The sequence below is a fragment of the Arachis hypogaea genome, chromosome 2 (genome assembly GCF_003086295.3).
Source record: "Arachis hypogaea cultivar Tifrunner chromosome 2, arahy.Tifrunner.gnm2.J5K5, whole genome shotgun sequence".
Lineage (NCBI taxonomy): Eukaryota > Viridiplantae > Streptophyta > Magnoliopsida > Fabales > Fabaceae > Arachis > Arachis hypogaea.
Window position 1 is genome coordinate 6,560,899 of NC_092037.1, and position 27,691 is coordinate 6,588,589.

At 31.4% G+C, this 27,691-nt stretch overlaps 3 protein-coding genes across 34 annotated transcripts; 2 read left to right on the top strand and 1 right to left on the bottom strand.

The window, feature by feature from the left end:
- Window positions 1-1,235: 1,235 nt before the first annotated feature.
- On the top strand, window positions 1,236-2,065 carry LOC112735174 (uncharacterized). The gene has a single exon (XM_025784745.3). The coding sequence runs from the start codon at window positions 1,374-1,376 to the stop codon at window positions 1,851-1,853; it is 480 nt and encodes a 159-aa protein (XP_025640530.1). The 5' UTR covers window positions 1,236-1,373; the 3' UTR covers window positions 1,854-2,065.
- A 2,463-nt stretch (window positions 2,066-4,528) lies between these two features.
- On the bottom strand, window positions 4,529-16,855 carry LOC140178254 (uncharacterized). Of its 32 annotated transcripts, none has more exons than XR_011870605.1 (10): window positions 16,440-16,832; window positions 14,897-14,990; window positions 14,718-14,799; window positions 14,047-14,171; window positions 9,388-9,401; window positions 6,869-7,000; window positions 6,337-6,427; window positions 5,538-5,639; window positions 5,336-5,432; window positions 4,645-4,842 (listed from the first exon to the last, which is right to left on the bottom strand). XR_011870605.1 is itself a non-coding variant. In XM_072213742.1 (8 exons), the coding sequence occupies exons 6-8, from the start codon at window positions 5,601-5,603 to the stop codon at window positions 4,731-4,733; spliced, it is 345 nt and encodes a 114-aa protein (XP_072069843.1). In that variant the 5' UTR covers window positions 5,604-5,639; window positions 6,337-6,427; window positions 14,047-14,171; window positions 14,718-14,799; window positions 14,897-14,990; window positions 16,440-16,833; the 3' UTR covers window positions 4,529-4,730. The 32 variants fall into 32 exon arrangements, 5 of the variants coding, with proteins under 5 accessions (XP_072069843.1, XP_072069852.1, XP_072069859.1 ...); XR_011870610.1 differs by lacking the exon at window positions 4,645-4,842 and adding exons at window positions 14,422-14,508; window positions 15,086-15,177 and having other exon boundaries at window positions 4,902-5,432; window positions 5,538-6,427; window positions 16,440-16,829; XR_011870604.1 differs by lacking the exon at window positions 5,538-5,639 and having other exon boundaries at window positions 4,529-4,842; window positions 5,266-5,432.
- Window positions 16,856-19,072: 2,217 nt separating this feature from the next.
- LOC112735213 (pectinesterase 3) lies at window positions 19,073-23,048 on the top strand. Its single transcript, XM_025784778.3, has 2 exons — window positions 19,073-20,328; window positions 22,180-23,048. Exons 1-2 carry the CDS (start codon window positions 19,254-19,256, stop codon window positions 22,869-22,871), a joined length of 1,767 nt encoding a protein of 588 aa, XP_025640563.1. The 5' UTR covers window positions 19,073-19,253; the 3' UTR covers window positions 22,872-23,048.
- Window positions 23,049-27,691: the final 4,643 nt, after the last annotated feature.

Genomic DNA, 27,691 nt, shown 5'->3' on the forward strand with positions numbered 1-27,691 from the left:
CCAAAAAATTCTTTATATAGAATCATCATTATATGTAATATCTTATCGTAAACTGTTGTTTTTGTTGCTAATTCCTCTATTATTTGGTTTTCTATTGACGTCATATAATCTCTTACAGTTCCTTTAGTGTGAAATCCTATATAATTTCAGATATCTCCTCCAGATAATTCACTAAGTTTTGGATTAGTAAAGGCTTCTAATAAGAAGGAGTTCAACCAGTTCTCAAAAATTTCTTTTTCATTCCTTTTACGGTCTAAATCGAGCATTCTTTCTCCTTCCGTTTCTTGGATTTTAGGAACGTATTTTGATGGTATTTTTGTATACTTTGAATTTTTATTTATAAATCCCTTTTTAAAAGCATAATTTTCAAACCCTTTTCCTATTTAAATTGAGATTGATTATCCTTAGATGTTCCAGCTTCATTTTTTACTTGTATTGGAATTGCTGGTTCTTCATCACTTGAATAATCTAGGATGTGTTCTTCATTTTCTATATTTTCAGAATTTACTAACTCTTCTTCTATTTGAAATTCTTGTTCCATAATATTATTTTCTTGAGCCATTTTTAATTGTTTAAAAAGTATTGTAACTTCTTCTAATTTTTCTTCAATATTCATAATTTCAATGGTGGTTTTACTTTTAGTTTTGTTATATTGGCTATATTTTAAATTTTTTCTTCTTTGGGATCCTCTTTCTAAAAATATTTATTTAATATTTGTTTAATTTCGTTTATATTAGGTTCCTCTTTTTCCTTATTTCTTTGAAATTTTATAGATACTAATATTTTCTCAAGCATATCTACTATAGAATTTAATTGTGGGTTAAAAGTATGATAGAGATGTGGGGAATCATTTCCATAGTAGCAGTTTTTAGAAATTCCATGTAAAATATAAGTTTTTTCAGGTTTTTGAAGTTCTTCAATAAAACTTATAGTAAAATAAAGATTTTGAGAAAAATCATTTTGTATTGATTTTAAGAATTCGGTGTCATTACAATTAACATTAGTCAAAATCATTAGTTTTTGATCTATTAATTTTGATAATTTAATTATTTCTTCTCTTAAATCTTCTATTTACTTTTTTTTCATTAGGTGACGCTTTTCTTGTAAAAGGCTACGGTTTTTAAGTGTTATGTAATTAGAAGTGTAGTTTTAGAATATATGGTTTAGATTTTACCACGTAAGCATCTTTAAGAAAAGTTGTTTTTGGCAACTTTATATGAGTGGTGCCTAAAACCATAAGGCACACACTTTGGCTCATTATAGCCATTGAATTGTTCATCTTATCTTTGAGCGATTAAAGTTACCAGTTGACAAAAAGATTTCGACTTTCAGACACCCTTTTGATCGAATTTTGAATCTTGAAGATCGTCGTCATGAAAGGCAAGGGGCAAAGTCAGAACATTTTTGTTAGAATCATGGTGTCACCAATTAGGGCACTTGGAAAAGCAAGGGACATGTATGTGAGGAGCATAATAAAATGTGGGGACAGCATGAACTATAGTAACCCCATGGATGCTGCAAACAGATTCTCAGCTTTGTCTAGAAGCCATAGTGCTGCAACATCAAGAAGATCTGAAGTTAATGATGAGGATTTTGCTGAGCTCATGAGGGCTGCTTCTGCTAGAACTTTGGCTAATAGAATTGACGTGGATTATGTCCTAAAACAGCAGCATCAGCATGTTCATCATAATTCAAAAGGGTTACCAAAATCTAGCAGTGTTGGTATGGCTAGAATTGATGAGGAGAATGATTATGCAGAAGGTAGTGTTGGTGGCGGTTTTGGTGTGCCTGAATTGTATCCAAGAAGTAAGAGTTATGCTGTGTCTAAGACTCATAATGTTGTTGCTTTCTGAAAACTTATGAAATCAACAATTACCCTCTTTCTTTTTCTCTCTTTTTCCTTTTTTTATACCATGATTTGAAGATGAGGTTCAGACATGGGGAAATTAAATAATGTAGTGAGTTAGGAAAATTGAGATGAAGAGAGAATTTGTGTAGAGATTTTGTATTCTTTATTTGATTGTATCTGTTTCTTTCTCATGTTTTGATTGGACAATTTGCAAAATTTTTCTTTTTTTTTTCTTTTGGTGGTGTTTTGATCATTATATTGATCAGAATTGTTCATTAGAAAAATTTTCTTTTTTGGGTGATTTCTTTTATGCTTTTTGGAGAGTGAGATTAGATTACCATCTTAATCTTTCATCCTTAAAAAAATATTAAGTTAAAAAGTTTATTGTCTGAATTTATTATGATCAAGAAGACATTACTCATCAATCTGAAAAACAGAAATAGTATCACATAAAAAATTATTAATTGCCTTTTAATTTTATCATTTAGAAAAAAAAAACAGAGGAAACAAATAATAGATCTGGAATACGTATGTGTAAATTAGAAATCTAGAATCAAACAGAGCAGACAAAGGTTTATTTTTCAACTAATAGTTTGGAAGCAGTTTATCTCCATTAGAACCATTTTGTGGTTTGATTTGAAACTTCAATATTTTATTTATGTTGATTAATAAATAATAATTGACGTGTGTAATTGATGACTATGACTATGAAGATATTATTCTAATGTCTATTCTATTATCCCAAAGAAATAGATCAGGATTATGACTCATTATTTGCTGTACTTTCAACGCTTCAAGTAAATCACTGATTTTACAGTTTACTACCACCGTGAATATCTTTATAATGAATTATTAGTTAACTAATATTTATAATTTAATAAAATTATCTAATTCCACATCATTTAAATAAGTCGGTAAAATAATTGTGCGTTACTTTTAATTTCTTGGTTAGCTTGCTGCAGTTATATCTGGTAAATTCTTTGTTACTCGGTCTATCCAAAAACTTAACGAGGATAAGCCTTTGAAAAAATGAGAGATATATCCGAATTAAAAAATGGACAAACACAAGTCTATTTATTCATAATTAGATTAGATATAAAATAACTAGCTTACTATATATACATAAAAAATAAATCATTATTTATTAATTAGCTAACAAATTTGTATTATTTATTTATTATAAATTTGATTATTCTATTATAACAAATTTAATTATTCTAATAACTAATTATTTAGTTAAAAAAATGTGAATTGATTCATATAAATATATACAAAGACATAATTATGTTGATTTAGCAGTTAACTAACGTATGTACCTATATGATATACAAAAAATATTTATTTAATTTGTACGTTTTTTTAGTAGCATTTTTTAATTCTATTTTTTATTATTTAATTTATATAAAAATTATTAAAACTTCTAACTCATCTTTCTAACTAATCTACTAATTGTTAAATAAAAAAAGTTTTGTATCTTTTATCTTTATAATAATGCTTTAAAATATGTATATATATTTAAACTTTTCCTCATTTAAGTATTAGAAAAATAATCAGAGGATAAATTAGATTTTTTGATCATTACTTATATTCTCTATTCTTCTAAAATGATATTATTTATAGATTTTATTTTTAATAGATATTTAATTAATTAATCAAATAATAATGTCAGTATATTTTATTTGCAAATCATATTAATCAAAGTTAATATCTAATAAAAGAAATATATAAATTTTTATTAAAATAATTGACAATTACTAAAATTTTAGTCATTAAATATTAATGTTCGTATAATTTTAAAAAAATACTTTCCTAAAATATTATACGAAGAGAGAAATATCAAATATGTACACTAACACCAAAACGTGTCACATTAGCATTTTGGATGCTAGAATATTACATGTTATAAGATAATATAACGATAATGTAATAATGTTGTTTGTAAGTTTTATTCCTCTATAGATATTTGGCTAATTAATTCAAATAATAGTATATAGTATATACATAATTTGCAAATCATATTAACTAAAGTTAATATACAATAAAAAAAAGACAATTATTTATTAAATTGACAATTAGTAGAATTTTAATTACTAAATGTCCATTTTTGTATAATTTTAAAAAAATACTTTTTTAAACTATTATGAGAAGTGAGAGATATACATACTTGCATCAAAATGCACCAATTCAGCATTTGTGGTGCCAGAATCACTACAAAAAGGCACTAATTTGCAGGAATTTATTTTATTTTACAGGAGTTTTTAACCCCGCAAGTTGTGTAACAGCGATTTAGTAAAATAACGCAATTAGATATTCTGCAATAATTTATGAGAATTTTTTTGGAACCCACGCTATTTTGAACTCAGAATTGCGGCAGTTTTTTGCCTTCCACTGTTTACAACAGTTTCAACTAAATTGCATCAGTTTTTAAAGACCTTCAATGGTTCTATGTTGTAGCAGTTTTGATTCAAGTTGTCGGGGGTTTTAAACCCCGCAAATGTATTATACTTAAAACAACTTTTTATTTTGTTGAAGTTGTGAACTCCCGCAATTTATAATGTAACGCCAAAATAAAATTTACTATGATATATATAGTTTTTTCTTATTTTATAAAATATTAATTAGAATGCAAAATTTAATAAAAGTAAAATTCTTTAAACTATAAATCTAAAATATAACCCATTAAAATAAATAATAATTTTTTTATATTATAATAAAATACATAATATCTGAATCTCACCGTCTTTATATGTCTAATCCTTAATATTAAAAAAGCTAAAATAATATAAACTCATAACTACCACTAATAAGTTCACTACTTGAATAAATTTGTTTAGTAAAAAAATGTAACATAATACCCTAACAAATGTGCAACAATAAATAACTAATCAATCTTTAAAGCAATATTAAACAATGTCTTCACGATTTTCAATGCTTCCGTCTGATGATGTTCTTCCTGTTGTCGGTGTAATAGTTTCGTTCTCAACATCATTAGCCTAAAATAAATTAAAAACAGAAATATCAACATAAAAATTGTCACATATATGACACTATAACGACAATTCAAATAATTAACATTTCCTTGTGTCAAAAACTTGAACAACAAATTAGTAATAGTAGGGATGTAAGGTTAGAATATACGAGACTAATACCATGCTAGAACATTAGCATAATATAACGGTTATCATTTATCATAATTTTCAAAATTATTAGTGCAACATAAAATCGACAAGAGAAGGCAATTTTCCCTTGCTCCATGGTCAAATATACTAGTAAGTTCAACAGAAATTCTTCCTTCTTTAGCAAGAAAATAAGCCTTGAATGCAGTCAATGTCCCATCAAATTTAGATTCCAAATGTTTAAAATCAGCTTGGAAGTAATTGGCAGTAGATGACATTGAAGTTGAAGAATTAGCTAACTGGCTAGGATGATTGATATTTCTGAAAGTATTAGTAGGTGTTGCTCCCAATCTCATGCATCGCACCCTACCAGAATGCTCCTCTTCAAACACTTTGCCAATAGCATCATTTGTGGATGGTCCAGATTCATTTTTCTCATTTTGAGCAATAAGTACTTCAATTTGTTTCTACAGTTGAGATTTAAACAACAAAAATTTAACAAAATAACATTAAGGTTTAGCAGTTTTTGAAGTTACACTTTTTACTGAAATAGACCAAAAAGTACAACTTACCGCTATATCCCTTGCTTCATCAGTGACAAATGACCCATCTTTTTTCTTATGAGTTTCTATATACATTTCTTTACAGCTAATTTTTCGTCCAGTTTCTAAAAACTATGCAAAATATGATTAGTAGTACATGATAATACAGCTAATTTTGTCCAATTTCTAAAAACTATGCAAAATATTATTAGTAGTACATGATAATATGATTCATACCACTAATAACAATAATTGTGAGTGGTTGTGGCATATAGATGGCAAGGTATTCTATGGAGCTTTCAAGAAGAGTTTCATTATATGAACTTGTTAAAATAATTTAAAACTGACTATCTCTATTTTTTTTATATTCACAATTTAACCCTCTAGATTTTCTTATTGTATTTACGAATTTAGCACTTAATTTTCCCTAATCAATTCCCACAAATCAAATCTGCAATATCGAATTTTACCTCAGGTCACGAAAAAATTCATCTGTTGGTATAAGAATAGTAAGAAAAATAATTTCTACCAGTCTAAAACATCATGATAGGTCTAGAGGAGGAAAAAAGAAAAAAAAAATAATTTATAAAAATTGAAAGCTTTAAATTTTTCAAGATTAGATTTGCTTCAAATTTTTTCATCAGATTTTATTAATTGGGAACTGAAGAAGGTCCAAGTTAATTAAGCATGAAACATTCTCTATTTCAAATGAGTTTGGAATCACTAGCTAAATATCATTTCACCTTTTAACAAGCTAAATATCAAGTTCGGAAAATTCAATAACACCTAACAAATTAATAGGCTCAATTATATGCTATCAAGTTGTTACCTTTACATAGAAGTACAATTGCAACTATGAACGCGAATAGCAGCAGCAATGGAATGCAAACAACAGCAACAACACAAACCCGAACCCAAACCTGAACGCGAAGAGCAGCAACAACACGAAACTAATCAGTACAATATCAGGAGTAATACATATAATTGAAAAAATAGAACACTGATTCAGTATAATATCAGGAGTCATGTGTAAGAACCGAGACTAATTAATCGTCTAATTAAATAATTAATATTGCCCAAAATAGGATCCAAAAATTTAGAATGAGAATTGGAGGATTTAAATATGATTTTTGAATTTAGTAGATTTTTCTGAGTTAGAAAATATATTTTCAGCAAAACCGAGAAAAACTGCGAACCGACAGCCGAACCGGTTTAAGACTATCTGGTATTGTGCAAGAAAAATTAAAAACAATCGAAAACCTTAGAAAAATATTTAAAGTAAAAACGCTAACGGATTGAACCGGGCTTAAGCCCAACATATATAACTCAATTAATGAACCCTTTCACTCTCAAACACACACCAGCTGAAAAGCGGAAGGAGGAGAGAAACCCCCCATTAACACTATTCATCATCAACTTCCCAAGCTCATAACTTGAGCTACGGAATTCCGATCGCAACACCGTTTGCGGCCACGCGATCCTCGTGAAGAGCTCTACAAAATCCACCCAAGAAAATAGTAAGAAAATCACGAAATCTCTCTCAATTCTTCCTTCCAAAATTTTAGGGCTTTGTATTGAGTGAAATTTTGTGATTTTGGTTGTTTAGGTACACTCTAAACTTGATTTCTATTGGGTTTTACCCCAATCATCATTGGGTAAGGTGAGCACTTCAACTCTCTTGTGGTTTGGTAGATTTGATGAACCCTAGGTTGAATTGTTGTAAATTATGTGTATATAGATTAAGATTGTGATTGTTGGCACTTAATTGGAGCTTTGGAGTAATTGTTGATGCTTGTTGGAGTTGATTGGTGGCTTGGATTGTGGTTAGAAGCTTGAATCGTGCTCAATTGGGGTTTTGGTACATCCCAGTAGAAAACATAATTAATTACAATGCAAGTAAAACACAAGTATAAGTATATATATCAAGTAATTCAAATAGACATGTTATACAATTAGCAAACAATTTCAAGTCGGCAAAACATACAAACAGATAGAAGATGCATATGATAAATGCATGTTCTATTGGCTGTGATATCACATTGTCGATTCAACTGCCAACCCGACACATCTCCATGGAGATATGGTGCTCGAAACACCATCCAGGATTTTATGCCTGCACACTCTAGTGATTTGAAGGGATGCGAGCGGGATACTCTTGCCACAGACCTCACATCTCAACGCAAGCAGGACAAACCACCGCCCTTACGCCGCTACCGCTACCTCGACAAGCAAGATCCAACCACTGTCCCTGCCAAGCGCATAGAGTCTCAACAATATCAATATAAAACAGTGATACAGTGGTTTTCAGAAAACATTTTCAGTATATCAATGATTCATCATTGCAATTCCGAGTCCTCGATTCATCTCAACCACTGCCAATTCAATATTTCCATTCCGAACTCATTAGTTCATCAGTTTCTCAATTCATATATCATTCTTCCTTCTCACTCCACCACATCCATCCTCAGTACACCAGAAACCTAAGCCTTTGTTCTCTAACTTTTCAAAGTAATACCAATTTAAATTTCTTAGGACTTTTCCCATGTTTTGATACCTGAAAATAAGTTAGAGTCTTAAAATAGTGTTACAGAAAGTTACAAGCTTGTTGGAAAGTTGAAATAGTTAAAAACATGGCATGTGTGTACGCACAGGGGTATGCGTGCGCACGCCCAAAGAGATTTTCAAAAAGTGTGCATACGCATAAAGGTGTGCGTACGCACAGGTGTAAAATTTTCCAATTCTGATCGTTCGCACAAGGCGTGCGAACGCCCTCAACAGAATGCACCTTCCAACGTGTGCGTGCGCACAGCTTGCAGAACTTCGTTGGTTATGTGTGCGCACAGGGTGTGCTAGCGCTCCCATCAGTAAGCCTTCCAATGTGTGCGTGCGCACAGGTTCAAAAACTCACAGGGGTGTGCGTGCACACACAAACACACGCACACAAACCAAAAATCACAAAATTCTGCAACATTGCAGAATTCAGGTTTTGACACCAGACTTTGAATGATTATAACTTCTTCTACAAAAATCCAAATTTTACAAACTTTATATCAATTTGAAGATCTTTCAATGGACTTTAATTCTAAACAAATTTCAACAAATTTTAAAAATTGAGACACAAATTATGACCTGTCAAAATTCACAAAAAAAAAACCAATTTTTACCAAAATTCACAAGATTCTCAATTTTCCAATTTTCACAGCCAAGACCAACCAAAACCACATTAACTCCATCCCACATCAGATTTTACCATTTTTCATACCCCACTTTACCACTCCACCTTATGCAATCATCAATTATCATTATCAAATACATAATAATACATTCATATTTCAACCAACATATTAATCAAATATCATTCCACCATTACCAACAATCGTCATAATCAATTTCAACCTCAACCTTCAATACCATACTATCAACATCAACATTTCAATTCATCAACAACCCAAATCATCAAATCATCATACATCATCACACAACAATTCCAACAACCAATTTAATTCAATCATATCCTATGGGTCACTAACCGAAGCGTCAAGAAATATTATATATTACATAGAGAAAATCGAAATCATACATTGGCCGATTCCCAATGTGTACCAAAATCCCAATAGAGCACGATTCAAGCTTCTAACCACAATCCAAGCCACTAATCAACTCCAACAAGCATTAACAATTAAGTGCCAACAATCACAATCTCAATCTATATACACATAATTTACGACAATTCAACCTAGGGTTCATCAAATCCACCAAACCACAAGAGTTGAAGTGCTCACCTTACCCAATGATGATTGGGGCAAAACCCAATAGAAATCAAGTGCTAGAGTGTACCTAAACACCAAAATCCCAATAGAGCACGATTCAAGCTTCTAACCACGATCCAAGTCCCTAATCAACTCCAACAAGCATCAACAATTACTCCAAAGTCCAATTAAGTGCCAACAATCACAATCTCAATCTATACACACATAACTTACAACAATTCAACCTAGAGTTAAAGTGCTCACCTTACCCAATTATGATTGGGGCAAAACCCAATAGAAATCAAGTGCTAGAGTGTACCTAAACACCCAAAATTACAAAATTTCACTCAATACTAAGCCCTAAAATTTCAAAATTTTGGAAGAAAGAACTGAGAGAGATTTCGTGATTTCCTTACCATTTTCTTGGGTGAATTTTGTAGAGCTCTTCACGAGGATCGCGTGACCGCAAACGGCGCTGCGATCGGAATTTCATAGCTCAAGTTATGGGTTTGGAAAGTTGATGATGAATAGTGTTAATGGAGGGTTTCTCTCCTTCCACTTTTTAGCTAGTGTGTGTGTTTGAGAGTGAAAAGGTTCATTAATTGAGTTATATATGTTGGGCTTGGACCCAATTTGGACCCGGTCCAACCCGTTAGCGTTTTTAGTCCATTTGACCCAACTTTGGACCAAACCTTTAAAATTAACGCCCGATTTTTTACTTTAAATATTTTTCTAAGATTTTCGATTATTTTTTATTTTTCTTGCACAATACCAGATAGTCTTAAACCGGTTCGGCTGCCGGTTCGCGATTATTCTCGATTTTTCGCTGAAAATACATTTTCTGACTCAGAAAAATCTACTAAGTCCAAAAATCATATTTAAATCCTTCAATTCTCATTCTAAATTTTTGGATCCTATTTTTGACAATATTAATTATTTAATTAGACGATTAATTAGTCTCGGTTCTTACACAACTTCTGATATTGTACTGATTTAGTGTTCTGTTTTTTCAATTATATGCATAACTCCTGATATTGTACTAATTAGTTTCGTGTTGCTGCTACTGTATGCATTTGCGTTCGGGTTCGGGTTCGTGTTGCTGCTGTTGTTCGCGTTCCATTGCTGCTGCTATTCGCGTTCATAATTGCAATTGTACTTCTATGCAAAGGTAACAATTTGACAGCATATAATTGAGCGTATTAATTTGTTAGGTGTTATTGAAATTTCCAAACTTGATATTTAGCTTGTTAAAAGGTGAAATGATATTTAGCGATTCCAAACTCATTTGAAACAGAGAATGCTTCATGCTTCGTTAACATGGACCTTCTTCATTAACTTGCAAGACACTACATGACATCTTGGAGGCCCTTCCCCGAGAATGTATATCTGAAGATCTAATGTAGGCATAAATCAGTAATTATTGTTCTAACTCTTATTTCTATGACTTATTAGATGTTGTAATCTTTGCATTCTGTTTAGGTGAGTTAAATTGCGATTTAAATATAATAGAAGAGTATGTTCTAATTAAGAGTCTTTAGCTTACGACTTGAGGAAGTGATGTATTGCATTTGATGGTTGATAATTGTGGAGTTGATGTTTTCAACTCCTCTCTCTATTTTGCTTTATATTGCAACTATAACTATTGCAACTCTACTATTGTTTGAAATAAATGTGATTTTATTTTTTTTATGATTTCTTTGGTTTTGTTAGTGTATGGATACGATGAATCGTAATTATGTTTTTTACTGTTTTTTTATGGTGTTTCAAATAAATATTAATTAACTTTTTTTTGTTTGCATTGGGATCGGTCTACATTAACACTATTTCTTTGTTATTTTTTTTCTGTTTAAGAATTAAAAATGTTTTATTTTAATACCGAAATGAAATATCCAAGGTTTAAATTTTCTTACCATCTTCAAGGAACTTATATTGAGAAGTAGTGAAATAAGAGTGGTGATGGCATAATTTTTTTTATCCATTTTCCTTCTGTTTTTTATTATTACCATTGAAAGTTATTCATCTAAGGGTTTCTTTGTTTTGTTGTGGTTTTTTTAATGACTGTGTTCTTTGTTTTTTCTAATGATTGTATGTTTAAAATTAATGACAATTAAAATTTAGTTTATGTCGATCTTTATAATATTACGTGTGTGCAGTAAAATAATAAAAAAAATTAGTATTTACAAAGAAAAATCAATTAATATTAATGACAGTCAATATATATAATTATGATTAATCTTTAATGTAATACTATATATAAAAATTAAAGTATCAAAAGTTTCATTAATATATAATATGTTACATCCTAATAATTAGAAATATAATGCAATAAATTGAATATTAGGATTATATTGTAATAAGTTGAATAATAAAAGAGAGATAAAAAATTAAAATATAGTAAATTTTTTGACTAGTTATAATTGAATTATTTTTGTTCAAAAATGTTTTCATGTATCTTCTTCCGCTCCCAACAATAAGCGACAACATTTAACCGGAAAATTTGAAAACGGTTTTGTTTTGTTTTGTTTTCATTCCAAGAACTCCCTTACCATTGGTCTCTGATGCCCTAAATTTCCCTCCCCTCCTCTCTCTCCCTTCCCAGTGCTCTACTCACGTTTTAGGTAAGTTCATTTCGTTCTCCCTCCATCACATTATGATTTCCCGTTTTCATTCCAAGAACCTCCCTTCCCTAAATTCTCATTCTCTCGTCACTCTCTCCCTTCTCAATGCTCTGCTTGGCGTTTCTTCTCGTTCTCTCTCCATCAAAATGGAAGGACCACGGCGAGAAATGTTCGTTTGGTCCCACAATGGAAACAACTCGTGGTACGTTATCTTCCACCATACGACTGTGGCGCAGGTCCGATTCGTTATTTCGCAACTCTACATCCCACAACCTGATATGCTGCCCGTGATCCGGAACACCGCTGGAGTATTTCTTTTCGTTGCAGCAAATAACCATCACTTGTGACATGATGTGGCATAGGGAGTGGATTATACTTCAATCATCCTCACCATCCCATTATTGGGGTTGTGCCTTTCAACTCATGGGATGACGACGATGGTGAGCATGTGGATGTGAATGGGGATGGGATACGGACTTCCGTTCTGACCTTCAGGTAAATTCGAAAACTTTTTGAATTTACCTGAAGGTCATAACGGAAGCCTGAATCTATCGCCGAATCCGCATCCCCATCCCATGGGTTGAAAGGTACAACCCCAACAATGGGATGGTGAGAATGATTGAAGTATAATCTACTCCCTATGCCAGCATCATGCCACAAGTAATGGTTATCTGCTGCAACGAAAAGAAATACTCCAACGGCATTCGGATCACGGACAGCATATCAGGTTGTGGGATGTCACGAAGTCGCGAAATAACGAATCGGACCTGCGCCACAGTCGTATGGTGGAAGATAACGTACCATGAGTTGTTTCTATCGTGGGACCAAACGAACATTTCTCGCCGTGGTCTTTCCATTCCGATGGAGAGAGAACGAAAAGAAACGTCAGCAGAGCACGGAAAAGGGAGAGAGTGACGAGAGAGAATGAAAATTTAGGGCATCAAAGACCAAAAGGAAAGGGGTTCTTGGAATGAAAACGGAAAATCATAATGTGATGGAGAGAGAACGAAATGAACTTACCTAAATGCGGAGCAAATAAGAAAAGCGAGTAGAGCACTGAAAAGGGAGAGAATCACAGAGAGAAGGGGAATTTAGGGCGTCTGAGACCAGCGGTAAGGGGATTCTTGGAATGAAAACGACGCCATCTTCAATTTTTTTTGGTTAAATATTGTCGCTTATTGTTGGGAGCTGAAGAAGATCATGAGAACATTTTTGAACCAAAATAATTCAATTATAACTAGTTAAAAAAATTTTAATTTGACTGTTTATATAGTTTTTTTATATTTTAATTTTTTTTATCTCACTCTTTTATTATTCAACTTATTACATTATAATCCTAATATTCAACTTATTACATTATATTTCTAATTATTAGGATGTAACATATTATAATTAATAAAACTTTTTATACTTTAATTTTTATATATAGTATTACATTAAAGATTAATCATAACTATATATTTTGACTGTCATTAATGCTAATTGATTTTTCTTTGTAAATACTAATTTTTTTATTATTTTACTACACACGTAATATTATAAAGATTGACATAAATTAAATTTTAATTATTATTAATTTTAAACATACAATCATTAAAAAAACGAAAATTGATTAATAGAACACAATCATTAAAAAAACCACAATAAAACAGAAATTCTTAGATGAACAACTTTCAATGACAATAATAAGAAACAAGAGGAAAAGGGATAAAAAATTATCTGAAATTGAAAATGCCATTCACTGCTTCTCAATATAAGTTCTTTGAAGATGGTAAGAAAATTTAAACCTTGAATATTTCATTTCGGTATTAAAATAAAACATTTTTAATTCTTAAACCGAAAGAAAAAATAACAAAGAAATAGCGCCAATGTAGACCGACCCCAATGCAAAAGAAAAGAAAAAAAATAATTCATATTTGTTTGAAACACCATAAAAAAAACGATAGAAAACATAATTATGATTCACCGTATCCATACACTAACAAAACCAAAGAAATCATAACCCTCTCAATCACAGTAGAGCATTCCAGTTGAATGTGCTTAATGTTATTATGGAATAGCAACAATCAACCGTTAAACAGAGTTACAAATGCAAAAATAGATATTAAGATGTGTACATACTACATAACAAAAGAAGGTCGAACTTACTGAAAATGCAATGCCTAGACATACCTGTGCTTTCTGACTTCAATATCAGCATCGGAATTCCTTAGCATAACAATGAGCCAGTCAAGATTTTCACATATCATTTTGGCCGTCTCTGCTGCTATATGGAAAGCATTGTCACCATCATCATCCTGAAATAATATTGAATTAGAACCTTAAATGGCAAGGCCATAAGGGTGAAGCCACCATCCCAACGAATGGAAATCATCACCCTCAAATTGTTTCTTGACAACAAATAACATTCAATCATGACGAGGGTTGAAGCAGAAACTGAACTCAGCAATTAGAAAGTCATATAAATATATTAAAAATGGGCAGCCCAGTGCACAAGCATCTTGCGTTAACGCAGGGTCCGGGAAAGGGTCGTACCCAAAGCCTAACCTAATAATTATATCAGTGGCTGTTTCCACAGCAACCCATGTCCTTGAGGTCACACAGAGACAACTCAACCGTTGCTCCAAGGCTCCCCTTCAAGTCGTATAAATAGATCATTATTGTATAACATAGTAAATCAGAAAGCAGAAGTGAAAGCAAAAAATGAAATAAAGATGTTCGTTTAGCAATTGCATGTGATCTTCATTTAGCAAATTATAAAACCACCAGATCAGTATTACATAATGATGATTATATTTAATTTGTGTTGATCAAACTGCAGGAATGGAAACTTAAATAAGAACCTGTTAAAATGTTCTAGCATGGGATGAATCATACGAGTCCTCTGAAATCTTGCACAACTGAAAACTGTTTATAGGCTCAGATCTGCAATATGAAAGACAAACCAATAAAAAGAAATTCTAGAGGGAAAAAAGATTAAGAAAATGGGTAAGTTCTTTGTCCGAAATAAATAAACTGATACCTGTTGTGATTCCATATATCTACTTGGGCGCCAGCTGTGGCAAAAAGTTCACCATCCCACTGGTGATCAACAGCCCTAAACATTCAAGAGCAAGCTACACAAAAAAATAATATTATAACAAGTTTCAATGTTTTTCCTGAATCACACCAATACTTACAAAAATGCATTCTTCCCAACATGAACACTTACTGGCTGCAGGAGAGTGTTTGCAAAATTGTGAAGAAGGATAACCAGTGAAATTCATGTGAAATTTCATTCTTAATGTGCTTTCTTTTCTCCCACTTGACACAAAAAATTTATCATATTTTAACAATAAAAAATGCAGTATAAAAAAATTCCAAATGATTACCATAACTCAAAAATGAGTTCCATAACATGGTGCCTGTTCATCAAAGAATGAACTCATATTCTAATTTTTTGTGATGAAAGTAAGTGAAGAGGTAAAAGAGAATTGGATCAATAATGGCAACAATAGCATGTAACTAAGCACAAGGCACATAGCTCCCTCAAGGAAGCCTAAAGACTTAAATACCAAGGTTGCGAGAACCAAACCGGTCACTAAACCAATGAAGTGACTGGTTTAATGGTTTAAAGGTTCAATCGGGATTCAACCGGGGTTCAACCGAAATAATTAAATATAAAATAAATTTATTAAAAATTTAATATATAATTTTAAATATTTAAATTCAATTATTTTTACACTAATAAAATTTCAAATTTTATAATTTCACATAATAAATTGTCTATACTTTATAATTAAGTTCACATACAACTTTAACCATCAATCTTTATAACTAATAAAAATCAAAATGCATTTAAATGACAAATAATGTTCAACTACAAATAATTATTCCAATTTCATAAAAATTATAAAAACAAAAAAAAACAATAGAATCAGGAAAATTAACAATTAAGAATTATAATGTTCTACAATAGCAATATTATATTGTTGAATAGTATTGCTTGTGATGTTCTGTTTCTCGTTCTCCTACAAATTCTCAAACCACATCAATTGGGAAAATCAGTACAAAAACAAACAACAACAAATAAACTAAATATTTATAATCATAAATGATATAAATCAAGAGTTATTATTATTATTATCCACTTACATTGAGAATTTCAGTAACATTGAAACCAGAAACTTTGACAAACCCAGTATAAAGGGACTTTCTTTGAATTTTCAATGCAAAAAAATTTGAAACACTCTTTCCAGCGTACTTCAAAGTTCAAAGAAGTGTATAAATTTGAACAAAAAATGTACAAGAAAGAAATATAATTTGTGCTACTGAAAGATGAGAAATCATGAAAATCAATTTTACTATACCACCATCAACAATTCAGAATCAGACAAAATCAGCAACCAAAATTAACAACTCAATCAGAAAAACCAACATAAACAACTCAGAATCGGAAAAAGTTCTAGCATTAACAATGTTCATCAACAACGCAGAATCTGAAAAATCAACAGCCAACAACTCAAAAATCAGAATAAATAAAATTAACAAAATAACCAAAAATAAATTGACGCAGTAGTGCTTACCAGCGGCGAGGGAGGAAGGTGACGTCGCGGCGAATACTCCACTGCCGAAAGACGTCGCAGTGAGAGAGAGACAGAAAGAGCTCGTAGCCTCGGATAGAGAGAACTCGAAGAGAGAGATGACTCGAAAAGAGAGATGGGCACCAACAACTCGAGCAGAGACGACGACGAAGAAGCCCTTCGCAGCGGCGTCGCCAACAGTTCCGAGCAAGCACTCGACGTCGAGGAGAAGAGGATCGAGAAGCGAGCAGACCTTCCACGAGCGACGACGGCACCCAAATCTGTCTCTGCCGGCGGCGGCAACACCGTCTATCGGAAGAGAAGAGCTCGACGATGGGATGGGGCTGGCTTCCTACCGTCGTTAGGGTTTGCCCAGAGAGAGAAAGAGAAACGGGCAGGGGTGGGTGAGGGGTTCTGATATATATATTAATAGTACTGAACCGGAAAAAAACCGAACGGTTCTTGCGGTTCACCGGTTAACCACCGGTTTAACCGGTTTTTAGGCCGGTTTTTACAGAACAGTTTTTTACATCAATCGAACCGGATAAATGACTGGTTCTCGGTTAATCCGGTCGAACCGGCCGGCCCGGTTTTCAGAACAATGCTAAAAATCATTGCACCAAAAATTTTTCTCATATCTTTATATTCGTGAAGTAGAAAAGAAAGAACAGGGCCTGCATGTGTGTTGGCGCGATTACCGGATACTTTGCCATATGGCCCTCAATTCTCATCTCCAACAATAAAGTTCCTTTGATTTTTTCTTTCTTTTCTTTAAAGAAAAAAATATTTTCAAACTGGTAGAGAATATTATGATATTATCCCACGATCATTCCCATCACCATCGGCTGAGAAATTAATAAAGACAAAATTGTTTATAAAAAAAATTAGTAATAGAAATTTAAAAAAATATATATAGTATATGTATAATTGTATATACTTAAAATTACACATCATTCAATCATTACATTTAACAATATGTATTAATATTTTATAAAAACCATTATACTTAATTATTTGTCTATTACAAATTTAATTATTTTATTATAAAATGTTGATTATTCTGATAATTGGTTATTTAATTAAAAAAATTAAAATTAATAGATATATAAATATATAATAACCAGTTGATTTTTAAGGTACATAGAATATCTTTATATTCAAAACATGGATATTAATAGTCCAGAAAAAAAGAAGAAAAAAATATCTAAAATCTCGAATACAAAAATATAAAATTTTGATGAGTTGACTAAAATTTATGTGGCATATTTTTTTTTTTGAAATAGAAGAAATCATGATCTCTTCATGACTCAATACATTGCGGTATTCATGGATGCATGATATTATTGTTAGAATATAAAACAGCTCAGCTTCAGAATGAAATGAATCATTTATCACTATCTTAACGAAACCGCGGATCCTTATTCCATAAGCCATTCCCAAATTAAACCGTGTAAAATGAGAAAATCAGAAGCTTCGTACATAACTTCAACACACACTTGATTAATTAGAGTGGCTAATTATATTTATGCAAAAAATTAAAGAATTCATTTGTACAACTAAAAACATTGAGATACATTATATACAACTAATTAATAGTCCATTAATATAATGTAATTGGTTTAATTATAGAAATCGAAATCAAATTATCCTAAACGCGTCTATGCCTGTAAAAGCTTTCTATTGGGAGATACATAATTATGCCGGAAATTATTTTTAATATGGAAATGGAGATGGTGTTTTAGTTGAATATTGATATTTGAAGTGTATTACAGTATTGTGGAACTCATTCAATACGCCCCCACGTGTTGCACCATGCCTCCCACGTATTGCACAATACGCTGCCACGTGTCCAACACGCCTCCGGCCAGGATGCTGCCACGTGTCCACCACGCCCCCCACGTGTTGCACCACGCCCCCCACGTGTTGACTTTTTACCTACAAAATCCACCCATCTGTAATTACACCAAATAATTCCATTTTCCAAAAAAACACCAATATCTCTTCCATATAAAAAAAAATCAGCCTAATTATGCAGTCAATTCAAGAAACACCATGATGTTACTGTTTTACAAATTAAATAAAGACATTCATTACTCTTTTAATCTTCACAAAGAAGCATCACGGACATAAAGGACAAACACGTCATATTCTTAATCCAAAAAGAATAATGCTAAATACAACAATTCCGATCCATACACATAGGACTTTGTATGTAATTACGTATTAATATTATTTTACTACTTTACATTAATTAGTTTAATTTATCATGTTTAATTGCTAATTTGCTATACACTCATTTCCTTATTACTTCACAATAATACAATATATAACAATATAATTCGATTAAATGTAAATTCAAGGAAGCCAATGATGAACTAGAAGATTGAAATTTGACAAGTGTAACACATTTTTAAACTTTATTTGTATTAGTGACTAATTTATTCAAGACTAAAAGCTACTTGAAAAGAAAAATTTGGTGCCGCAAAACCCGTTCATAGATAGCAGAGATCAAAGTCCTATCTAGATGTTTAACTGTTTAAGCAGTTACTTTTCACCCTTCATTTTGTTAATTATAGGATTTAAAATGAAATATATCTAATTAGTAAGTGATTCAAGACTCAAGTCAACTGTTTTTAACGAAATATTAATTTATAATTAAATACATCTTTATATTTATGTAATATTCTTTTAAATTCAGTAGCATTGTATCCATTATATAAAGCACTCATGGTTTCAAAGTTTCAAAACCCAAACCAAAACCTCACACAGTCACAACTCACACACACTTCTAAAATATAGAAAGCACACAGAAAAACAATGGACACAATCAAGTCCTTCAAGGGCTACGGCAAAGTCGATGAGGCCGAGCAACAAGCCTATCAGAAGAAGACACGTAAGCGAATCATAATCCTAATAGTCTCCTCAATAATCCTCTCAGCGGCGATTATTGCCGCAGTAGCAGGAATCGTCATACACAAGCGCAACACCAAATCATCATCATCATCTTCTAACTCGGTCCCAACACCCGAGTTAACTCCGGCCGCGTCACTCAAAGCGGTTTGCGATGTGACTCAGTACCCTAACTCGTGCTTCTCCGCCATCTCCGCCGTCGCAAACACCAACACTACTGATCCCAAGCTCCTCTTCCGCCTCTCCCTCCGCGTCGCCATTGACGAGCTCTCCAAGCTCGCGAAGCAGCTTCCCTCCAAGCTTCGCGAATCTACGAAGAACGATTCACGACTCCAAAAGGCGATCGATGTGTGCGAAACCGTGCTCGACGACGCTCTAGATCGCCTGAACGAGTCGATCGGAGTCCCCGACGAAGGACGGAAGGTGCTGGCGGCGGGGAAGATAACCGATCTGGAAACATGGCTGAGCGCGGCGATAACGAACCAGGAAACGTGCATTGACGCGATCTCCGATGTGGATTCCACCGCTGAGCACGGCGTTGTCGGAGAAGTTCAAACGGCGATGAAGAACTCTACAGAGTACGCGAGCAACAGCTTGGCGATTGTGACGAGGATCTTAGGGCTGATTTCGAAGTTCGATTCGCCGGTGCACCGGCGGCGGTTACTCGGGTTTCCGGAGTGGGTGACGGCGGCGGATAGGAGGCTGCTGGCGGGGAATGTGAACGAAACGGAGACTCATGTGGTGGTGGCGCAGGACGGAAGCGGTGACTACACCACCATCACGGCGGCGGTGAATGCCGTGAAGAAGAAGAGCTTGAAGAGGCACGTGATTTACGTGAAGACAGGAATTTACAGAGAGAACATCGATTTGGATAAGAGCACTTGGAATGTGATGATCTACGGTGATGGTAAGACGAAAACCATCGTCACAGGTAACCGGAACTTCATCGACGGCGTTCCTACATTTGAGACTGCCACTTTCGGTAAGTAATTTTTTTTTCTTAAATTTAATTAATTTCCACAATTTTTATATGAATTATTTTTTAAAATATGTTTTTGGGATTTTGATACTTGACTATTCTACTCAGTAGATTTTGTGCTAATTTAGAAAAGAGTAATACCCAGATAAGTAAATTTTTAGTGGTAGGATATTTTAGTTTAAACAAATTTTATTATAAATTAGTTTTTAGTAATTTATTTTATTAGACAAATTAATCTTTTATGTGAAACTTTAAAAAGTAAAAGTTAAATAAATTAGTTCTCATAATTAATTAATAAAATTATATTAGTTTATAAAAAGTTTTAAAATTTTTAGTTCAATTTTTTATATAGATAAACAAGACTGATTTATTTAACGAAAATAAAAATCATTTGATGCTAAAATTTATTAAAGAGTGATTTAGAGTATTACCCTCAAGAAAATGGTCATGTTTGAGAATTGTTAAATTCTCTGAGAAATCTAATGATGAATCTATTGCAAGCTTTAGATTTGAATTTGATTATTAATATTCTTGTTAAATGCTCCGGTGCGAATTTAGGCTCCAGGGTCATGTAAAAACTAAAAATTAAATATTTAATTATTCTATTAGTTTTTATAGTTTTATTAAATTTTTAATTAAATTTTTATATATTTTTTTAATTAGATTCTTATACTGTTTTAATTTTATAATTAAGTAATTTCTAGTATAAAAAATATTAAAATTAATTGATTATTTTTTTGCAAATCGAAGATATTTATAATTAAAAATTAATTAAATCTTTGATCGTATGTATTTTGATAAAAATATTATGTTAATTTTAATATTTTTAATATGTAAAAGATGTAATTACAAAATTAAAAATAGTGTAGAGATCAATTGAAAGAAAAAAATATATATACAGATCTAATTAAAAATTTGATAAAACTATAAGACCAATAGAATAATTAAATAAAAAAGTAAATGAATATAAAAAGTTACGCATTATGAATTGAGTCAATTGACGGAAATTATGTAATTCATGGTTAAAGTTTTTATTTTTCCTTGAACACAAAATGTGGTTTTTTTTTTTTCCTAGTAAAATAGATAAGAAAGAACAGATATTAAAAATTTTGGTTACATTGTGAAAGTGGGAGGCATTGGACGGACAAATTTGCTAACTTTCAACTTGCTTGGCTATTCTTGTAGAAGAGAAGGAAGAGATATGATATTTGTATACCAAAAAAATTATTAGTATGTTAATTACGAGAGATTAGATTTTAATTCTTAAAAAGGGGACAAAATTTTATGATAAGCATATTGCATATTTGCATCATTGCATGTGCTTTGTGAGCATTACCGGATTATCCGATTATGTTGTGTATCCGGCATGTAACATGATTTTAGTTTCTCTTTTCACTTTTGTATTTTGGTCGAACCACATGGTTTTAGTTTGAATATATTTCATAATTGAAATTTGCATGTGAACCTGAGTTGGCCCATTTCAGTTTCACTTTGGGATTATTACTTTTACTTTTACTTTTTTACCCTCCAAAAACTAATTAAGGGTAGTTAGTAAATAAGGGTTTAAAAACACATTGCAAATATTATAACAACAATGCTTTATCTTACAAAGTGAGATCAGTTACATGAATTAAGCGATTCTATTATGTTTTGTCGTGTATTGTCTATCTTCAGCCCATTTATAAAGAGTGATTGTAAATAATTAGATTGTAAGCTGATATTGATATAGACATAGATTAATTAGTGAACACAAAGCTACAAAATTTTAAATTTTTTCAAGATATTTGAATGCACATTGAATTTAATTCTGTGAAGTTGAAGCACTTACCATAAAAACATGTTTAAACTTTGCAGCCGTTAAAGGAAAAGGATTCATAGCTAGAGACATAGGTTTCATAAACACCGCAGGCGCATCGAAGCACCAAGCCGTGGCGCTCCGGTCCGGATCAGACCGCTCCGTGTTCTACCGGTGCTCATTCATTGGTTACCAAGACACCCTATATGCCCACTCCAACCGCCAATTCTACCGTGAATGTGACATCACAGGCACCATAGACTTCATATTTGGCAATGCAGCAGTTGTGTTCCAAAGCTGCAAGATCATGCCAAGGCAGCCACTCCCTAACCAGTTCAATACCATTACAGCCCAAGGAAAGAAGGACCCTAACCAGAACACTGGCATTGTGATCCAGAAATCCACAATCACTACCCTTGATAAGGACAATCTCACTCTCACTGCCCCAACATACCTTGGTAGGCCATGGAAAGATTACTCCACCACTGTGATCATGCAATCTGAGATTGGCTCATTCTTGAAGCCAATTGGGTGGATAAGTTGGATACCCAATGTAGAACCTCCTAATACCATTTTCTATGCTGAGTACCAGAACAGTGGGCCTGGGTCAGATGTGGCCCAGAGGGTTAAATGGGCTGGGTACAAGCCCACTCTCACTGATCTTGATGCAGGAAAGTACACGGTCCAGTCATTCATTCAAGGCCAAGAGTGGCTTAAAGATGCTTCTGTAGAATTTGAGTCTACTTTATGATTCTGATACTGTATCATACAACATTATAGAGAGCTTAGCATCAACTACTAATCTTATTTTTCTCATCCCTTTTTCTTTCACACAATTGTGATGTATAATAACTTGTATTGTAGTCCCAAGAAAGAATGTGACTTGTCTTGCGCGCAAATTGACTTAATTTTGAATGATTTTGTAAAATTGTTGGAGTTAATTATTGAAGCATTTTTTTTTTAGACTTGAATTATTGAAGCATAAACAGCTATCGGTCCAAAATAGTAGTACAAACAAGACTGATCAGCCCAACAACAAAGTTCAACAAACTTGAATTTTTGTTTTTACTGTTTTTATCTTTTTTTTTTCCCTTTTTTTTTATATTCTTATCTACACATTCTAAAAGTTGTTAGTTATCATTCTGTTAGCATCAAATTTACAATAGATTCTTCATAAATTTTGGGGGGTTGTACATTTTATAGGAAACTTCTGTATATATTTTTATTAATGTACAGACACTACAATAAGAAATTTACCACAATTTCTCATCAATACTATCCATATTTCGTTTCTTGTTATTAATTAATCGTGATTGGAAAAGTAATCCAAACTTTAAATCCACACAATTAACATCGACCTATTGACCTTGAAGGGAACGCACTTCTTTGAAATTTGAATATGCGTTAATGATTAAATGACATTAATGAAAACTTTAATTAAATATATTGAATAACTTTTTGTTGAAGTAATTTTTTTCTTTAAAAAATTGTTGAATTAAAACTTACACATTGTTAATCATGTTTACAAAATTTATTAATCTAAAACGGTTAACATATTTTTTTACATAGATTGATTGGTTGATGTAATATGAATGTTTATAACATACGTGAATAAGGTAGAGTTGCCACCTTCTATTTTTCAAACCAATAAAGTTTTATATCCAAGTTATAATCTTAACCAAGTTCAACCCAATATTTTAAATTCACGCACGCATGTTTATTGTCGTCGCTTCTTCTTCTTTTTTCGTTATCGTCATCGCCAACAACACCAACATTTTGCTAATATCTTTATTAGTTCTGATTTTTTTTGTGTCATTATTAAATAATTTCGGTTCATTTCTTAATTTATTTGAGGTTTATTTGGATCTAGAAATGAATTTAATGTATTTTTATTGATGATTGAATTTTTTTACTGCTTGTTCAAATTTAAACTAATTTCAGTTTATTTGTGAATTAACTGAAGTTTACTTGATGCTGCTGTTAAGTATTGACAATTTTTTTTATTCCTTAAGAAATTTCGGTTTATTTTTTAATTTAATTTAGGTTCATTTGGTTTCTTCTCGCTTGAATTTTCTTAATTTATTTATGTGTGGTTGTTTAGTTAGCTTTTGTTAATCATGTTTACAAAATTTATTAATCTGAAACGGTTAACATATTTTTTTACATAGATTGATTGGTTGATGTAATATGAATGTTTATAACATACGTGAATAAGATAGAGTTGCCACCTTCTATTTTTCAAACCAATAAAGTTTTATATCCAAGTCATAATCTTAACCAAGTTCAACCCAATATTTTAAATTCACGCACGCATGTTTATTGTCGTCGCTTCTTCTTCTTTTTTCGTTATCGTCATCGCCAACAACACCAACATTTTGCTAATATCTTTATTAGTTCTGATTTTTTTTGTGTCATTATTAAATAATTTCGGTTCATTTCTTAATTTATTTGAGGTTTATTTGGATCTAGAAATGAATTTAATGTATTTTTATTGATGATTGAATTTTTTTACTGCTTGTTCAAATTTAAACTAATTTCAGTTTATTTGTGAATTAACTGAAGTTTACTTGATGCTGCTGTTAAATATTGACAATTTTTTTTATTCCTTAAGAAATTTCGGTTTATTTTTTAATTTAATTTAGGTTCATTTGGTTTCTTCTCGCTTGAATTTTCTTAATTTATTTATGTGTGGTTGTTTAGTTAGCTTTTGTTAATCATGTTTACAAAATTTATTAATCTGAAACGGTTAACATATTTTTTTACATAGATTGATTGGTTGATGTAATATGAATGTTTATAACATAGGTGAATAAGATAGAGTTGCCACCTTCTATTTTTCAAACCAATAAAGTTTTATATCCAAGTCATAATCTTAACCAAGTTCAACCCAATATTTTAAATTCACGCACGCATGTTCATTGTCGTCGCTTCTTCTTCTTTTTTCGTTATCGTCATCGCCAACAACACCAACATTTTGCTAATATCTTTATTAGTTCTGATTTTTTTTGTGTCATTATTAAATAATTTCGGTTCATTTCTTAATTTATTTGAGGTTTATTTGGATCTAGAAATGAATTTAATGTATTTTTATTGATGATTGAGTTTTTTTACTGCTTGTTCAAATTTGAACTAATTTCAATTTATTTGTGAATTAACTGAAGTTTACTTGATGCTGCTGTTAAGTATTGACAAATTTTTTTATTCCTTAAGAAATTTCGGTTTATTTTTTTGTTTAATTTAGGTTCATTTAGTTTCTTCTCGCTTGAATTTTCTTAACTTATTTATGTGTGGTTGTTTAGTTAGTTTTTGTTTAATATGAACTAATTTCGGTACATTTGTGAAGTAATGTTCACTTGATGTTGCTGTTAAGTATTGACCAAACTTTTTATTCCTTAAGAAATTTCGATTCATTTCTTAGTTTAATTTAGATTCATTTGGTTTCGTCTCGCTTGAATTTGCTGAACTTGTTCATGTGTAGTTGTTTAGTTGGGTTTTATTTAAATTGAAACTAATTTCGGTTCATTTATGAATTAACTAAAATTCACTTGATGCTGTTGTTAAATATTGACTAAATTTTCTATTCTTTAAGAAATTTTGGTTCTTTTGATTTCGTTTCACTTGAATTTCTCTTTCTCATCTTTCGCTTTGTCGTCTTCTTCTTTTTCATTTTTTTTCTTTATCTTCTTATTCTTATTTTATTTTCTCAAAATTCTTCTTGATTTACTCTCTTGAGAGGAATAAAATCAAGAAGAAGGAGGAGAAACACGAAGAAGTAGAAGAAGAAGGAGAAAGAGAAAAATGCTAAAACGTTTACGTAATTGGAGTGTGTATTCACGCTCCACTAATAAAAATAATTTTTGTTGAATTTGAACTAATTTGGTTAAATTTAATTGCCAACAAAATTTGAATGTATGGCAGCTCTCTTTTTAAACAGAAATATTTTTTAAAATCGAGGTAGAGAAAATTCCAAGTAGCATCGGCCACACTTTGTGTGTCACATACAGATTCTAAAGAAAGTAATTGCACTTCGGTGGAATCTTCGAGCTCCATAATGTGCTCCAAGACTTGTGAAGCACTTCATTTGGTAACATTTTATTCGGTTTTCTGTCTATCAAAATTTTTTGTAACTATTTTTCCATGAAAAAATTTAAGTATTTTTTAATGTAGAATTCGTTTTTAGATATTGATTTTTCAAAATTAATAATAGATCGATTTTACCTTCTACGGTTCTGCCGTTCTTTTTTTCGATTTTTAGGTGGATTGTTTGACCACAAACAGAGAATAAAATACAAGAGTTCGATGAAACAGATAAATTGAACTAACTATCAAAACAACAAATCTCATCATAACAAACGGCACGCTAAAAACATCCGACATATATAAAAACTAAATAAAAAAACATCTTCTACTCGATTAAAACCAGAGACCGAAGTCTAACAAGGCAACAACCAAAACACCTTATCAAAATACCATACCACTAATATTAACTCTTCAAAAGATACTCTATACACACTGCTCCTTATAAAAGAAATTATCCCTAATTTTGCGTCGCTCTCTACATTCTTCTGTTTTTTTTTTATTGTATTGTCAATTGTGTTGATATTTTCTTTTGATCTCTCGTTGCATAAATGTTCTGTCAGGCCACCACAATTTTTTCATCACTACATTATAAACTTAGTTAAAAATCTACTTTTTAGGTTCTACTTTTTCTCCTAAGTCTTCTATATCACTATCATCACTTATTTTAGAGTCATTTTTTTCTCTCCTCTCTCTGAAATCTTACACGCTTCTCTTGTGGCTACCAATTATAAGCCATTCATTTGTTGCATATCAATTTTTAGAGTTTTGGTTGTTTGTGACAATGCGTCGAGGCATCATGTATTCGATCATATATGAAATTTAAATTGATTTTGTTGCTTGAATAATTTACTATGAATTTTGATACTAAAAATAAGATCATATTTTTTTAAACCAAAGTTGTATAGTCATCGTAACCATAATGTAATAATCATTGTTTAAAAAGTGTTGGTAAAAATAAGATAATATTTTTTTTTACATTTTTATAACAGTTTTTATTTTTATTTTTTAAATTAAAAGATCTTTTTAAATATTAAAAAAATGTTACTTTAATTAAATTCTTAATTAATTGTCAAGTTAATTATTCATCAATTTTTTAGGATATGACTTGATAATTAGTTAAGAAGGAGTGAAGATTAATATAAAAAACAAGATTGTTACACATTCAAGTATTTTTTTTCATTTAAGTTTATCTAAATAGGTCTAATACAAACAAAAACCACTTTCATTAAAAGAGCGTCATTACACGCGTTTCTTCTTCTTTTAAATTCACGCATACCACTACCACCACCACCTTCTCCTCCTCTCCTCCTCCTCTTTTGTTATCGTCATCACCAACAACACCAACATTTTGCTAATGGATTATTTTTTCAATCGAATTGAATGGAATGCAATTGTTAAATTGAATTGAATTGAATTGAATGGACATAGGTGTTCTGAATTGAATTGATAATCTCTAAATTGTAGACACAGGTGTTTTGAATTTGATTTTAT

Coding starts and splice junctions, on each gene's coding strand:
- LOC112735174 (XM_025784745.3), top strand. CDS start 1,374: ATGAAAGGCAAGGGGCAAAGTCAGAACATTTTTGTTAGAATCATGGTG.
- LOC140178254 (XM_072213742.1), bottom strand. CDS start 5,603: ATGTATATAGAAACTCATAAGAAAAAAGATGGGTCATTTGTCACTGAT. Junction 5,433..5,537: donor ATGAAGCAAGGGATATAGCG/GTAAGTTGTACT, acceptor TCTCAACTGTAG/AAACAAATTGAAGTACTTAT. Junction 4,843..5,265: donor AATATCAATCATCCTAGCCA/GTTAGCTAATTC, acceptor AATTTATTTTAG/GCTAATGATGTTGAGAACGA.
- LOC112735213 (XM_025784778.3), top strand. CDS start 19,254: ATGGACACAATCAAGTCCTTCAAGGGCTACGGCAAAGTCGATGAGGCC. Junction 20,329..22,179: donor ATTTGAGACTGCCACTTTCG/GTAAGTAATTTT, acceptor TAAACTTTGCAG/CCGTTAAAGGAAAAGGATTC.